The 13,341-nt window shown below is 35.1% G+C and overlaps 1 protein-coding gene across 1 annotated transcript in view; it reads right to left on the bottom strand.

Moving 5' to 3' along the window:
- Positions 1 to 13,341, bottom strand: part of SNW1 (SNW domain containing 1) — a 28,982-nt gene that overhangs the window by 761 nt on the left and 14,880 nt on the right. Inside the window, exons 4-13 of the mRNA XM_037832181.1 lie at positions 12,654 to 12,749; positions 12,455 to 12,561; positions 11,534 to 11,638; positions 10,660 to 10,729; positions 9,868 to 9,933; positions 7,291 to 7,407; positions 6,211 to 6,352; positions 3,543 to 3,639; positions 1,764 to 1,881; positions 11 to 174 (exon numbers count right to left, since the gene is read on the bottom strand). Of these exons, the coding sequence (XP_037688109.1) occupies positions 11 to 174; positions 1,764 to 1,881; positions 3,543 to 3,639; positions 6,211 to 6,352; positions 7,291 to 7,407; positions 9,868 to 9,933; positions 10,660 to 10,729; positions 11,534 to 11,638; positions 12,455 to 12,561; positions 12,654 to 12,749 (1,082 nt within the window). The remainder of the gene's footprint in view (positions 1 to 10; positions 175 to 1,763; positions 1,882 to 3,542; positions 3,640 to 6,210; positions 6,353 to 7,290; positions 7,408 to 9,867; positions 9,934 to 10,659; positions 10,730 to 11,533; positions 11,639 to 12,454; positions 12,562 to 12,653; positions 12,750 to 13,341) is intronic.

The following is a 13,341-nucleotide window of genomic DNA, read 5'->3' as shown; positions in this document are numbered from 1 at the left end:
GCCTTGGTACCTGTTGGTCTTTATTCTGGCTTCTAGGTCATCACCATACATGTCCTTGTCCAGATTTTTACTGGGCCTATAAATACTCTGGGCCATATCTTTGCCACCTCTCCAGGCATGATCATAAACATTGTAAATTTCATCTTCTCCACCTGCAAAACCACTGTCCATACCCTGTGGAAAAAAACATTAAATAAAGATATATGTATTGATTTATTAAAAGTTGAGTTTGATTACAGTTCATGTCAAGAGTAAATGTGCTCATTTCTAGCACACATTTTCAACAACCTGAAACTATAAATTTAAAAGGTCTTCATAAAATAACTATCACAAAGCCCAAAAGCTTGTTGGTGTCATCTTTCAGTCCTTACCCAGAGGCTTAGATTAAACAAGATATTCTTGTTAACAAGTTTGACTACTTAAGCCAAACAGTCATTATAAAACTGGGAGGTACTACTATAAGCAGATACTTGACAAATGCAATTTGTATAGACACGAAGGCAAGAAAATGAACTATAAAACTTTTCTGATTGTCATTTAGAGTAACAGGTAACGTTATATCCCTTAATTGCCTGCAAACATCACTAATACAGCATGAAATAATAAGGTTCTCAATGAAAATCTTAACAAGAAATAACTTGTTTCATATATTTGGATGATTTCTTAATATAAGGATGGGCCATTTTAGAAAAAGTTTTTGTCTCAACTTCAAATGATTTCAGCTTAAGATTGGGTTGTCTTGAAAACATTTACTTAGATGGAACATTCATCTCTCCTTTGTGCAAGCTGTTTTCTCTACCTAGAAAGCTGCAGTTGCATAATGGTTAAGAACACAAGCTATGGAATCAAGACAGCCCTAGTTGTATCACTAGCTAAGAGACATAACCTGTATCTCAATTTCCTCACCTTTTAAAATGGAGACAATGATAATATGACTTCATAGGGTTTTTGTAAGGAAGGACTGTATGAAATAATTTAATTAAAAGACTTAAAACAATGCCTGGGACACAGAAACACCCAATAAAGTATTACCTGGAATGGCTTGCTCAAATGCTACCTTCAAATTTTCCTAGAAGCTCCAAGTCATAATTAACATTTTTCTATATTCAAGTAGTACTTTATGCTCCTATACTCTTACCATAGGCTTCCTAGTGTCATATGTATGTATGTATGTATGTATGTATGTATATTTCCAGTAGACTGTTCCTTGAGGGCAAGGGCAGCACCTAACTTTGATCTCACTGTGAGTTATGCATATTGAGTAATCAATGTTGGGTAAACTGAAATACAAAGGTACTACTTTTAGGGCTAATGTGTCCTAGCAAATGATAACCAGTACTAGAAATCAGATTGCCTGACAACCAGTCCAGTCCAGTTTCTATTTTTAAAGATTTCAACTTGTTTCTATAGCATTAAAAAACAAAAAACAAACAAAAAAACAAAGATCATAAAAAATAGCCCAGGAAGTATTTTTATAGGATGTGGCTCTATTTCAGAAATAATAAAGATTGACATACCAGAATCAAATTTGATCAACTAATTTCTTCCGTTTTCTTTGAGAGTCTCAAAACAACCAATCAACTGTAAGTCACAGAGCTGTTTCATCTTACTTGTCTCTTTAAGTTACAACACGTAACTTCAAATTTTTTTTTTCTGTCACCATTCCAGCAGACCTTAGGCTGATCTAACTGTTAATTTTCTTTCATCTGAGGATGGGTATTCATATCAACACACAAGTCATGCTGTTTCTAAACTACTTGTACCTTGGATTGGTTGAAGAGCCTTTGGTCATACTGAACTTCATTGGAGGTCCGAGGATTGGGCACACCAAGGGCAATTACTTCACTGATATCTCGATTTTCATTTCTCTGCAGTTTTGACCTATTTTGAAATATAACATCACTAACTGAAAACTTTACAGACAAGTTGAACATTTCCATTTAAATACAACCAATCTCAGAAGCAAAGGAAATGAATACAAAAGGTTCTCATTTTGTGAACATACATTCCCTGATAATGCATAATAATGATTATTAGAGGACATAGTGTTTTACAATCAGGCCTTCCTGTTAACTCAAAAGCACAGCCAAGAGACTCATTCTTGACATGGAAATCTTTAACACATGCATTCACCTTACACTGCATGTTGAGATAGGAAATCACTATGTACTACAACCGCTGTTCTAGTTTAGGGTGGTAGGGCCTGGATGCAAGTTCAGTACATCTCATAAATCATTTCAATCAGCTAGAATCAGTTCTTTTACATAACCAAGTTTAGTAATTTTAGTAATTTCATCCTGCTAGAATTTTAATAAAAATGTCAACGACTGGATTACATAGTTGATCTTTGGCATTTAGATTAATTTCCCTGCTGTTTTCTGCACGTATGCAATCTTAATTGCAATGAAACCACAGTAACTATGATCACTTATTTTACTAGAAACTGAGGTCTTAAAATGCTTTCTACAGACATTCTGGTTTCCATCTAATCACAAGTTTACAGATGTTTGGTTATCAATACTCAAAGCCACTATTGATTTTAAGGGCTTAAATTGTCTACTTTAATTTTTACAGTTTAAAAATTTCAGACCAAAAAATGTCATTAATTGTATACCTTTACACTTCATTCCTTGCTTCTACACTGTACATTTACTCACAACTCAAAATTCAAATTCTCTTATCCAGGGAAATAAAACAGGCCAATTAAAACAACAAAAAACAACACGAGCAAGAATTTTCTTTTTCATTGTTTTAAGATATGACTTGGAAAAACTGATGGTATCAGTTCATAGGATAATCTAAGAATGAAAAGCTGCTCATTTGGGAAGAAAATGTTTATATTCCTATTTAATCCCTACTAACAATGCTCCTTACAGGATTTCCTCAACTTTTCAGCAACCTCATGTCCTTAGCCTTTGGTGAACCACAAACCTCCCAGATCCCTTCTTTTATTCCATATCCCTTACATGTATTTAGTTTGTTCTATACAAGTTTGTAAGAGTGCTTTGTGAATTTTTCTCTCATCATTTTATAAGACAGCTCTATTTTTCTGAGTTTTAACTTAAATTGCTCATGAGAAGGGGCTAATTTCCACTTCTTTTAAAACCTGCCCTTCTCCCCCATTATACTTAGTTATAGTACTCTACACGTAAAAAGAATCTCAAAGGTACGGCAGCTTATTTCCTGTCTAGAGGAATAGGAACAAACTCAATTTCTCTTGCCAGACCAGACCAGAACAGTCCCATCCACTGATTACCTTTCACAAACATGATCTGAATTTCCTTTTCTATGTCTCCATCATTTTCAATTCTAACTGATTCTACAAGGTGATGGAAGAAAAGATTACTTCAGGGATAGTCAAATCTGCTTATTTATCAGATTAAATAGAGTATTAAAGATTAAAGAGAGTATTTAAGTGCAAAAAAATAAGTGCTAATTTAACACTCAGGAGGAAAGGGAAAGCAGCAAAAATAGTTTTAGTGGACCAAAACTCTCTAAAAGGTACACAAGTGTCACCTGTATTTATCTGAAATGGCACCTACCTCTTATCAGGAGCTGCCCTGGAAAGATTCCGGTCATGCTGCCTCTCTTTTCGCCGATCATGTCGGATTTCATCCCTCTCACGAGCCTCCCCATCCTCTGTATGAATACAGTTGTCAATTACTTAATTACTGTTTATCTATTTATATTTTGAAGAAGAGAATATTCTTTAACTTTAGACAAAAAAATTCCATGAGCTTCTTCATGGTCACATCCAGTCTTTTAAAACTTACTTACATTTAACTTAATTCCAGTAAAATTAATTTTTTAATGTGAATTCTACGATTCTGCATGCAGCTGAAGTGTCTAGGGTAAAGTATACAGAGGTCTTCAACTTACTTGTAAATGTATTAGAGAAGTAAGTTGGATTGATAGATGGATAGAAAGATGGACAGATAATTATATAGAATAAAGGAAGTTTAGCACTGTACAGAAGTTTAACTGTACAATCTAGGTGGTAGGGACATGGGTGTTCATTACACAATTCTTCCAACTTTTTTGCATGTTTGAAAATTTTCATAATAAAATATCAGGAAAAAAATAAATATGCTTAAGTTTACCCTTATATTTTCAAAAGTTGCTACTGAATATAGAACCTTTTGCTTGTGCTTCATGGCAACTTGCTGCATCTTCATCTCTACTGTGTTTATCTTCATTTTCTCTACCCTTTCCTCTCTAAGGGAATACAGTACAGTGCTTAAGGGCCTGGCCATTGGAGTCAGCCTAACTGGATTCAAATCCTGATTCTATGGCAGATTAGCAATGTGATCTTGTGGAAGTTACTTAACTACTCTGAGCCTTAGTTTCCTCCTCTGCAAACCAGTGACAGTAATAATACCACTACATAGGGCTACTGTAGGGATTACATGTGCCTGCCATGGTGAGCGTTCAATAAATGTTAGCTTTTAAGAATGCCTGGAAGCAGACTTAAATTTTTAATTAATTCCTCAAGAACCATTCTCTTGTGTTTTTTTATCAGTTCAGAGAATTTAGATACAGGGAAGTTTTACATACTTACTTTCAGTGGCTAAATGTACAACATTTAGCCTCAAATTATTCATACGATTCAAGGAAGGGGCTCACAACTTTATAACACAGATTACTTCCCTATGATTGAACTCTACACTCCTATAACCAACTGCTTGCTCAACACCTCCATCTTAAACTTAACATGTCCACAAGTAAAATCCTAATCTTTCCCTCTCAAACCTGTTTCCCCTGCAGTCTTTTCAACATCATTAAATGGCAACTCAATCCTTCCAATTGCTCTCAGGTCAAAAGTTCTGGAGTCATCCTTGACTCCTCTTTTTCTCTCATACTTCCACCTAATCCATAAGCAAATTTTATCAGCTCTACCTCCAAAATACATCCAGAATCTGCCCACGTTTTCACTACCTCTTGCCATCATCTCTCATCTGGATTACTGCAGTACCCTTCCAAAAGGTTTTGCTGTTTTGGCCCATGCCCCTTCCATAGTCTTCTATTTTTAACACAGCAGCCAGGGTAATCCTTAAAAAATACACATAAAATCATGTCACTCTGCTCAAAACCTTTTGATTGTTTCAGTGTCAGAGTAAAAGCCAAATCCTTATAATGGCTAAAAGGCCACACACCATCTGGCCTCTGTTTCTCCTACTTGGCCTTACCACTCTGGTACCTCATCCCCTATTCTTCTCCCCCTGTCCTACTCTACTCCCAACATACGGTCTCCCTGCTCTTTGTTGAACAGCCATGCATTCTCCAAACTCAGGGCCTTTGTACTTGCTCTTCTGTCTGTCTGGAGTGCTCTTCCCCCAGATATCCACATGGCTCACCTCTTCACTTCCTTCTAGTTTTTGCATTGTTGCCATCTCACTAAGGACAATTCATTCTAGTTTTCCTTCTGGCACTTTTATTCTTCCCTGCTTTATTTTTATCCATAGTGATTATTATGTTCCAATATAATATGTAATTAACTTTTTTGTCTGTAAATACTCACTAGAATCAATGTTCACTGCTATATCCCACCCATCACTGTCTAGTAGAAAACCTGGCATGTAAAAGAGAACTCTGCATGTAGTAGGTGCTCAATATGAACTGAACTGAATGAAAGAATGAATAAGTATACTAGTCTAGGATTTCCTAATGGAAAAAAACCTCCCTCACAAATTTTCTTGAATTAGAATTAGGATTCATCTTTCTACTCTAATTGAATTACTACCTAATGGTAGACTACTAAAGCCAAAGAGAAGATACTGGGAGATTTAATGATTTGAGGTATATTAACCTACAAGAAAGAAAAACACTACATTATTTTATCACATGAGAGGGGCAAATTATTCAACTGGAGATCTCATTTCGCTAAGTTTCAAGAAAATTAAAAGAGAAAAATCAAGCCCTGTCATTTGAGTAACGCAATTTTTTTTTAAAGTATATTGCTCAGAACTTAAAAATTTCCACAGTAGTTCCCTACTGAAGGCCTACATGTAAATTGATACTTTTTATTATTTTCTGCTGCTCAGCTGAAGTAGAGGGTACGCTGATGTTTCAATTTCTACATTATCTATACTGAAATGAGTTTTCTATATATGTATTTTATTTTTGTATGCAGTATAAAACAGTAAAGATTTTCTAAAATGAGATATATATGGTTCACAAAAGAAACTGAGTTCAGTAATGAGAATGTCATACCTTTTTCTACATGGGTTTTGATCCCAGCTCTCCTCTCCCTGGCTTTCTGGGCCATTTCTCTAAGTTTCTCTTCATGTTTCTCCTTTTCTTTTTGAGCCATCTTTCTCTCTACTTGGGCACGCATTTCCACAGCTTCACGAGCCTGTTAGTCAAGTCAGATGTTAAATAGGACAGTATCATGGAATAAATATGTACGGCTATCATCTAACTCCCTGACTAGCATCTGGTTTAAAAAAATAGCTATAAAGAATTCAAATTTGTTATTTCTGATTAAAACAAAGATCCTTGACCACTAAAAATATACTGCCAGGAAGACATTGCTGACTTAAGTCTTTTCACTCTGGAAAATGTTTTAGTGGTTGAAACTATAGTTACCCCAATCAATCTTTTGAGTCTGTTTCACTAATGCTTTTTCAGAAACACTATAAAAAAATAAAATGAAATAAGATTCCATTGAATCAATTTTCAATGTCAGTAACATCAACAGGGACTAGTTACATTTTCAAAATGAAACACATGACAACTCTGGATAAAACCTAGCCTATATCTGCTAGAGATAATTTTTATAAAGGCACTCACTGTCATAAGGCAGATATGCTTTTCTCTGTTCTAAACACACACCATGATGTATGTGAATTTCATGGTCACATGCATATTAATAACTTAATATAATAGTAATAGTGAATACTATTAATGTCATTTTGGTGTCACTGAATTTATCAGAATGTTTACTGCCTTTTCCTGCTACTGCCCTCTTGAGGGACATCTACTTCTAGAGTAGAGCAAAGTTATTAAATCTAGAGCAGCAACTTAGCTAATCTTCACAAAATAGGATCAGCCTAATGAACCGGTGTGTTGGGAGGGAGGTGGGTTGCCAGTGATGGGGTATGTGGATGAGTTTACAAAGGCTGAGACCATGATACACAGCAGCAACAAGCACGTGCCACCTTTGGCACACACACCACGAAGTAGTCTCCCTAGGTACTGTGTGCTGTGGCTAAATTAACAGTACCTTAGGTAACCAAGAATGAATTTACAAACTCTCAAGAGCATTAAACAATTAAATTATAACAGGCCAACCTTCCGATCAGCAATATAGAGGGCTTCAGCCAGTTTGGCAAAATTTTCATTGATGTGAACTGTCTGCAGTCCTCTTCCATCAGCAGCCAGACGTTTGTCTAAGGGAATTGTATAACCCTAGTGTGAAAGCAGATAGAAAACAAAGTCACAAAAGAGATACAATATGTTCTTTAAAACTGAATTTTAAAATATGTCCATTTTGATAACCACTTGAAGTTCTTAAAGCTTTCTTCACAATTATACAACAATGGCAGCAAACAGTGCTCCGTGTGGAACCTGTTTAAGCACTTTACATCTATGGTCTCACTTAACCTTCATAATAACCCTATTATAAGGCTGGTAACATTATTATTTCCATTTCACAGATGAAGATACTAAGGTACAGAGAGCTTAGGGAATATAGCTATTTAGTGGATGAGCTAGAATTTAAACTCAGGCAGTATGACTTCATAGTCTAAGCTCTGTAAAAATAGATTCTCAGTAGCTGTGGATTATAAGAAAAGGAAATCACTATCAAACAGCTAAATTGTTGCTCTTCAAGAAAATAAACTAGTCATACAAAGGTAGAACAAACTGATGGTACAGTGTATACTATGTAGTATATACTAAATCCTAGTGATAATAGAGTGAATATTACCATTATAATCTTAGTATCTATAAATATTCTAACCTGCTGTAATGTTTTAATGACCAGTCAGATTCTAGAACCCTGTAAATTTTAATAAATGTAAAAATGATAGTTTGTTACACAATTAAAATTCTGTGTTTTCAAATTTTGCATCCCATTTCCCATTTCAACAACTCAAGGAACATGCTTGAATATCCATGTAGCTTAGCTTTCAGGATTAGCTTTATTTTTCCAGATTTCTGACTGACTCCCAATTATTGACCTTTATTCTATGGTCTTTATTCTTAATACAAGAGTGTGACAGAAGTAGCTCAAGATACCAGACAGTTACATACATATTAATCAACACAAATCAGACCATCCAACAACCTTTTTGTTTTAGTATGAGTAAAACACTAGCTTTAAGGAACAATTTATATTTAATCCATGGGTTAAAGAGGCCTTCTTCACCTATCATAAACAGAAATATGAAATATGATTTGGAGAAAAGAGGAAACAGTAATTAAGAAATTTAACCTACATTGTTCTACATGTTCTCAATGACTCCTGAGAGCTTTGCTGATTAGTAGAGATATATAGGATTTAAATAGCCTACCTGCAACATTATAAACAGAACAGACAGTTTGAAATTTAAGGCACTAAACATATCCAAACATTTACTCTGTTCTTTTATTCATACAATCATTTAGACTGGTTTAATTATTTTCAGAAATAAATTTGAGTTTTCTAAAGAACACTATCTTTCTTTTAAAAATTAAATTCAGTTTTGAGATATATTCACATACCATACAATCATCTACGGTGTACAATCAACTGTTCACAGTACCATCATATAGTTATGCATCCATCACCCCAATCTATTTTTGAACATTTTCCTTACACCAGAAAGAATCAGAATAAGAAATAAAAGTAAAAAACAAAACCCAAATCATCCACCCCATTCCATCCTATTTTTCATTTAGTTTTTGTCCCCATTTTTCCACTTATCCGTCCATACAATGGATAAACGGTGTGCGATCCACAAGGTTTTCACAATCACAATGTCACCCCTTGTAATCTACATTGTTATATAATCGTCTTCAAGAGTCAAGGCTACTGGGTTGGAGTTTGATGGTTTCAGGTATTTACTTCTAGCTATTCCAATACATTAAAACCTAAAAAGTGTTATCTATATAGTGTGTAAGAATGTCCACCAGAGTGACCTCTCAACTCCATTTGAAATCTCTCAGCCACTGAAGCTTTATTTCGTTTCATTTTCGCATCCCCCTTTTGGTCAAGATGTTCTCCATCCTGCAATGCCGGGTCCAGATTCATCCCTGGGAGTCATATCCCATGTTGCCAGAGAGATTCACGCCCCTGGGAGTCAGGTCCCCCATAGCAGGGAGGGCAGTGAAGTCACCTGCCGAGGTGGCTTAGTTAGAGAGAGAGGGCCACATCCGAGCCACAAAGAGGCACTCAGGGGGAGTCTCTTAGGCACAATTATAAGCAGGTTTAGCCTCTCCTTTGCAGTAACAAACTTCATAAGGGCAAGCCCCAAGACAGAGGGCTCGGCATACCAAGCCGCAGTCCTCAATATTGTGAGAACATCAGCATCTATCCAGGTGAGGAAGTCCAACACTTCCGCATTTTCCCCCAGCTCCTCAGGGGGGCCCTACATATATATTTTTATTCTCTGCCCAAATTACTTTGGGGTGCAGAACACTATCTTTTATTGATACAGTACTTTATTCTCCATATTTGTTCTCTGTGCTTCTGACAGCTACAATTCACTAAAACAATTTATATTTTAGATTCTGGCATACAAATATTTCGATTACATTTTCCAAAAGAGAGGTCACATAAATTTGGAGTTCCTTTTTGAAAACATTCAGCCGAGTGCCATGTTCTTTCCTGGGTGTTTCCCAGTAGCTTATTATACTAAGAGATTGATTTTATGACAACTTAATTACCTTTGCATTTTTCCAGTTTGAAATACAAGGAGGAATCTTCCATTCTTGTTGTTCCTTTACAGTCATCTGAGTTGAGAAAAGAGTGGAAGGAGACAATTTTTTCAGTTTCAGCCCAGCTAAAAACCCAAATACAACCTTTCTTCAAAGACAGCTCAATATATACCACCATATGGATGGTATATATTGAAATCAAAATTCTGTTGTTTTGGTAGCATTATATACTATGATCAAAATTCTATTTGTCTTGGTAGCATTATATACTATGTTCCCATATCATGAATTCTAGTAATAACTTCAATGTAAAAAGTAAAAAAAGAATCTAGATATTATTTTTGACAGTTATAAATGCTGGCTAGTATTTTTCCATATTTAGAGTTATTTGACTTCTTTCTGATGAAAACTTATTCTTTTAGTTGGGTAATAAAACATAGCTTAATAAGCAACTCAGTTTATCAATTTGAGATCTAATATGCTCACTTCTATGACTATAATAATATCCTTCATGTGAAACAGCAGATCCAGTTCATTCCATTAAAAGTGGGGTGTTAGGTTAATAATAAAACTAATAGCTAACACTTAACATACATTCTCATAAGCACCCTGGAAGCATACTTTATAGTGTTCACTGGATCCCTATTTGATCTTGAAAAACAAACAACAATAATAAAAAAGAAAACAATAAGTGTGGTGAAATGCACCTCTGAAGGCTTCCAGATTTTATTCTATGAGAGGTTATTTATAAAATTAATAATCATAAGTAGGAAAAAAGGTTTAGACTATAGCAGAGATTACCTTTCGGCTAGGAGAATGCATGACAGGTGCAGGAGGAGAAGGTGGTCCCCGGGGAATTTTCTTATTAATCCTGAAGAATAAACCAAACTACAACCTGAGAATGATACACTTTTTCCACTTCAGTTAATATGTCTCAAGTATCCCCTCCTCATATTTTATTACGTAAAGCTTCAAACATATACAAAAACAGAAACAGTATAATGAATGCCATCTATCAAAAACTGAACATTCAGCTTCAACAATTACTAACACATGGCCAACCCTGTCATCACCTACACCCACCCTACCTCCACAACATCATCATTTCAGAGTCATATACTTCTTTCCTTAGACAAACAAATACAGCTTTACTGAGATAAAACAGAGATACAATTCATGACACATTTATAGTATACAATTTGGTAAGTCTTAACACAAGTATATACCTGAGAAACCATCACCACAATCAAGATAGTGAACATATTCATCATTCCCAACGGTTTCTTCATGGTCCTTTGTTATCCCTTCTTGTCCCCCGTCTCTTCCCCATCTCCCACTCCATTCCTACAGGCAATCACTGATCTACTGACCTACTATCACTACAGATTAGTTTGTATGTCTAGAGTTTCATATAAATGGAATCATATAGTATGTAATCATTTTTGTAAGACTTCTTTGGAGATTCATCCATGTCACTGTGAGTATTAAAAGTTTATTTTTTTTATTCCTCAATTGCATTTCCATTATATGGATGTACTACAGTTTACACTTCATCTGTTGGTGGACATTTAGGTTCTGTCCAGTCTTTGGCTACAAATAAATCTATTACGGTACTTTTCTCTTTTACTATCTTTTTAAAGAATGGTGGTTCATTCTCATGAACCTATCTACTTACTTGAACCTTGGAGGCTCCATTGGATCTTTCTGCATTTCTACCATCCGAATGACCCTTTGTTTAGCTCCAGAGTTGAAAGCCACTCCTTGTTGAGATGGTGTGTATCTGAGGAATACAGGTGAAACTAAAGGTGTAACTAGTTCAAGCTTTCAACAGGTATTTTTCCTCTATTATAACCATAAGCAGACTACATTTTCAAGTCCTTTCACAAAGTATTAACAGAAAAAAATGCAAAATATTAGGCAGAGCAGGTAATGACAAAGGTAAGGGAACTAACAAAAATTATGAGTTAGTTACAAGCAAAATGTGAACTAGACTAATATTAGTTTGCAGATAATCCATTCTTATCCATTTTCCACCATGGAAAACATAGCATTCAGTTTCACAGATTAGAGGTCTAGAAAGCAGTATCTATTTTCTAAGTCTGCATTTGAGAGGAAAATGCTCCATAATATTCCTAGCATACAACTTAACAGTTAGTACTAACCATAGGTTGTGAAACAGAAAAAGAACAATGGTAGCAGACCTGCTAGCTCAGAATTTTCTTTTAATATCTGTCTTGTGAATTATCCCTCCACATAAAGATTCAGTAGAGTGAAACCTCTTAAAATTTACAACTATTATTAGGATCCCTACTGTATATAAATGGAAAGCTATAAATAATTGTGGTTTGGATCATGTACTACAAGTAACTGCTAATTTCTAAAAATAAATAAATATATTTTGAAACTAGCACAATAGCTAACATCTTAAAAGATTCTTTTGCTTTCAACTGTATGTAAAGAGAGTCAATAGGCTTCGAGTTATTATTCAAAAAATAACATTTATAATTATGACTAAGTTGGATAGTGAAAGATTACCAGGACCTCCCAAGCGCAATTAAACCCGAAATGAAACTAGACTTCCAGATGTGATTCCTACCGGATATACTGAGCAGGAGCCAGCTTATCAGCAGCTCGAACTGGCATGGCTGCAGCAACCTTCTGCGATACAGATTTTTCTAAGGCTACCCTTGTCTTTTCTGTTATCTGAAATAAAAAACACCATATTGAGTGCTCTGGAAGTTACAAAGAATGTAAAAAGTCATCTGAAATCATTATATGTATCAATTCCCAGTTACCTCTTTAATGGCTTCTTCATCAGGTCTTTGCAAGTCTGGGTCATCTGCATTCATAACTTCCTTGGGAACCAGGTCAGTGTACTTGCTATAAATGACCTAAAATGTTTAAACACAAGGAGGCTTAAGAAAAACAGAGAATGATAAGAAGCAGCTTCATTAAATCATTTTGGAAGTCAACATGTCCTCTCAGCACACTTACAACTTTAAATTTAGAATACTCAACTTTTGTCTTCAAGATTTTAAAACCAAAGCAGCTTAAAATATACACATAAACTGCTGTGCTGGCTATACAAGTTAATAATTTTCCTTTGACCCCATGCATTTAAATTATTTGAGATCTTCTAATCAAGTCAGTATCCAAATAAATTGTGCCAACAAAATCTTATGCATCAGTGATCCCTATTTTTGATGCTTTCTAGGACTTGAATTTACTGATTATTTAAATTGCCTATAGCACCATTATCTTGGATTACAAGCTCATCAAAATTTAAGTTAAGTTACAAATAATTTCCAAATTCACTGAATCTGGAAAATTTCACTGACCTCACCCTACTTAGAATGTTTTTCATTTCTGGCATCAATTCTATTCCTAGGCTAAGAAAATGAGCATGTGCCAGAAGTCAAAATACCCAGAACAGTATCTTCCATGAAAAAAAAACAGAAAGGAAAAAAGAGAAAAAACAAAATA

Source organism: Choloepus didactylus, chromosome 4 (assembly GCF_015220235.1).
Source record: "Choloepus didactylus isolate mChoDid1 chromosome 4, mChoDid1.pri, whole genome shotgun sequence".
NCBI lineage: Eukaryota > Metazoa > Chordata > Mammalia > Pilosa > Megalonychidae > Choloepus > Choloepus didactylus.
The sequence above is the reverse complement of the archived record's forward strand: the minus strand, read 5'-3'. Positions and strand labels throughout refer to the sequence as shown.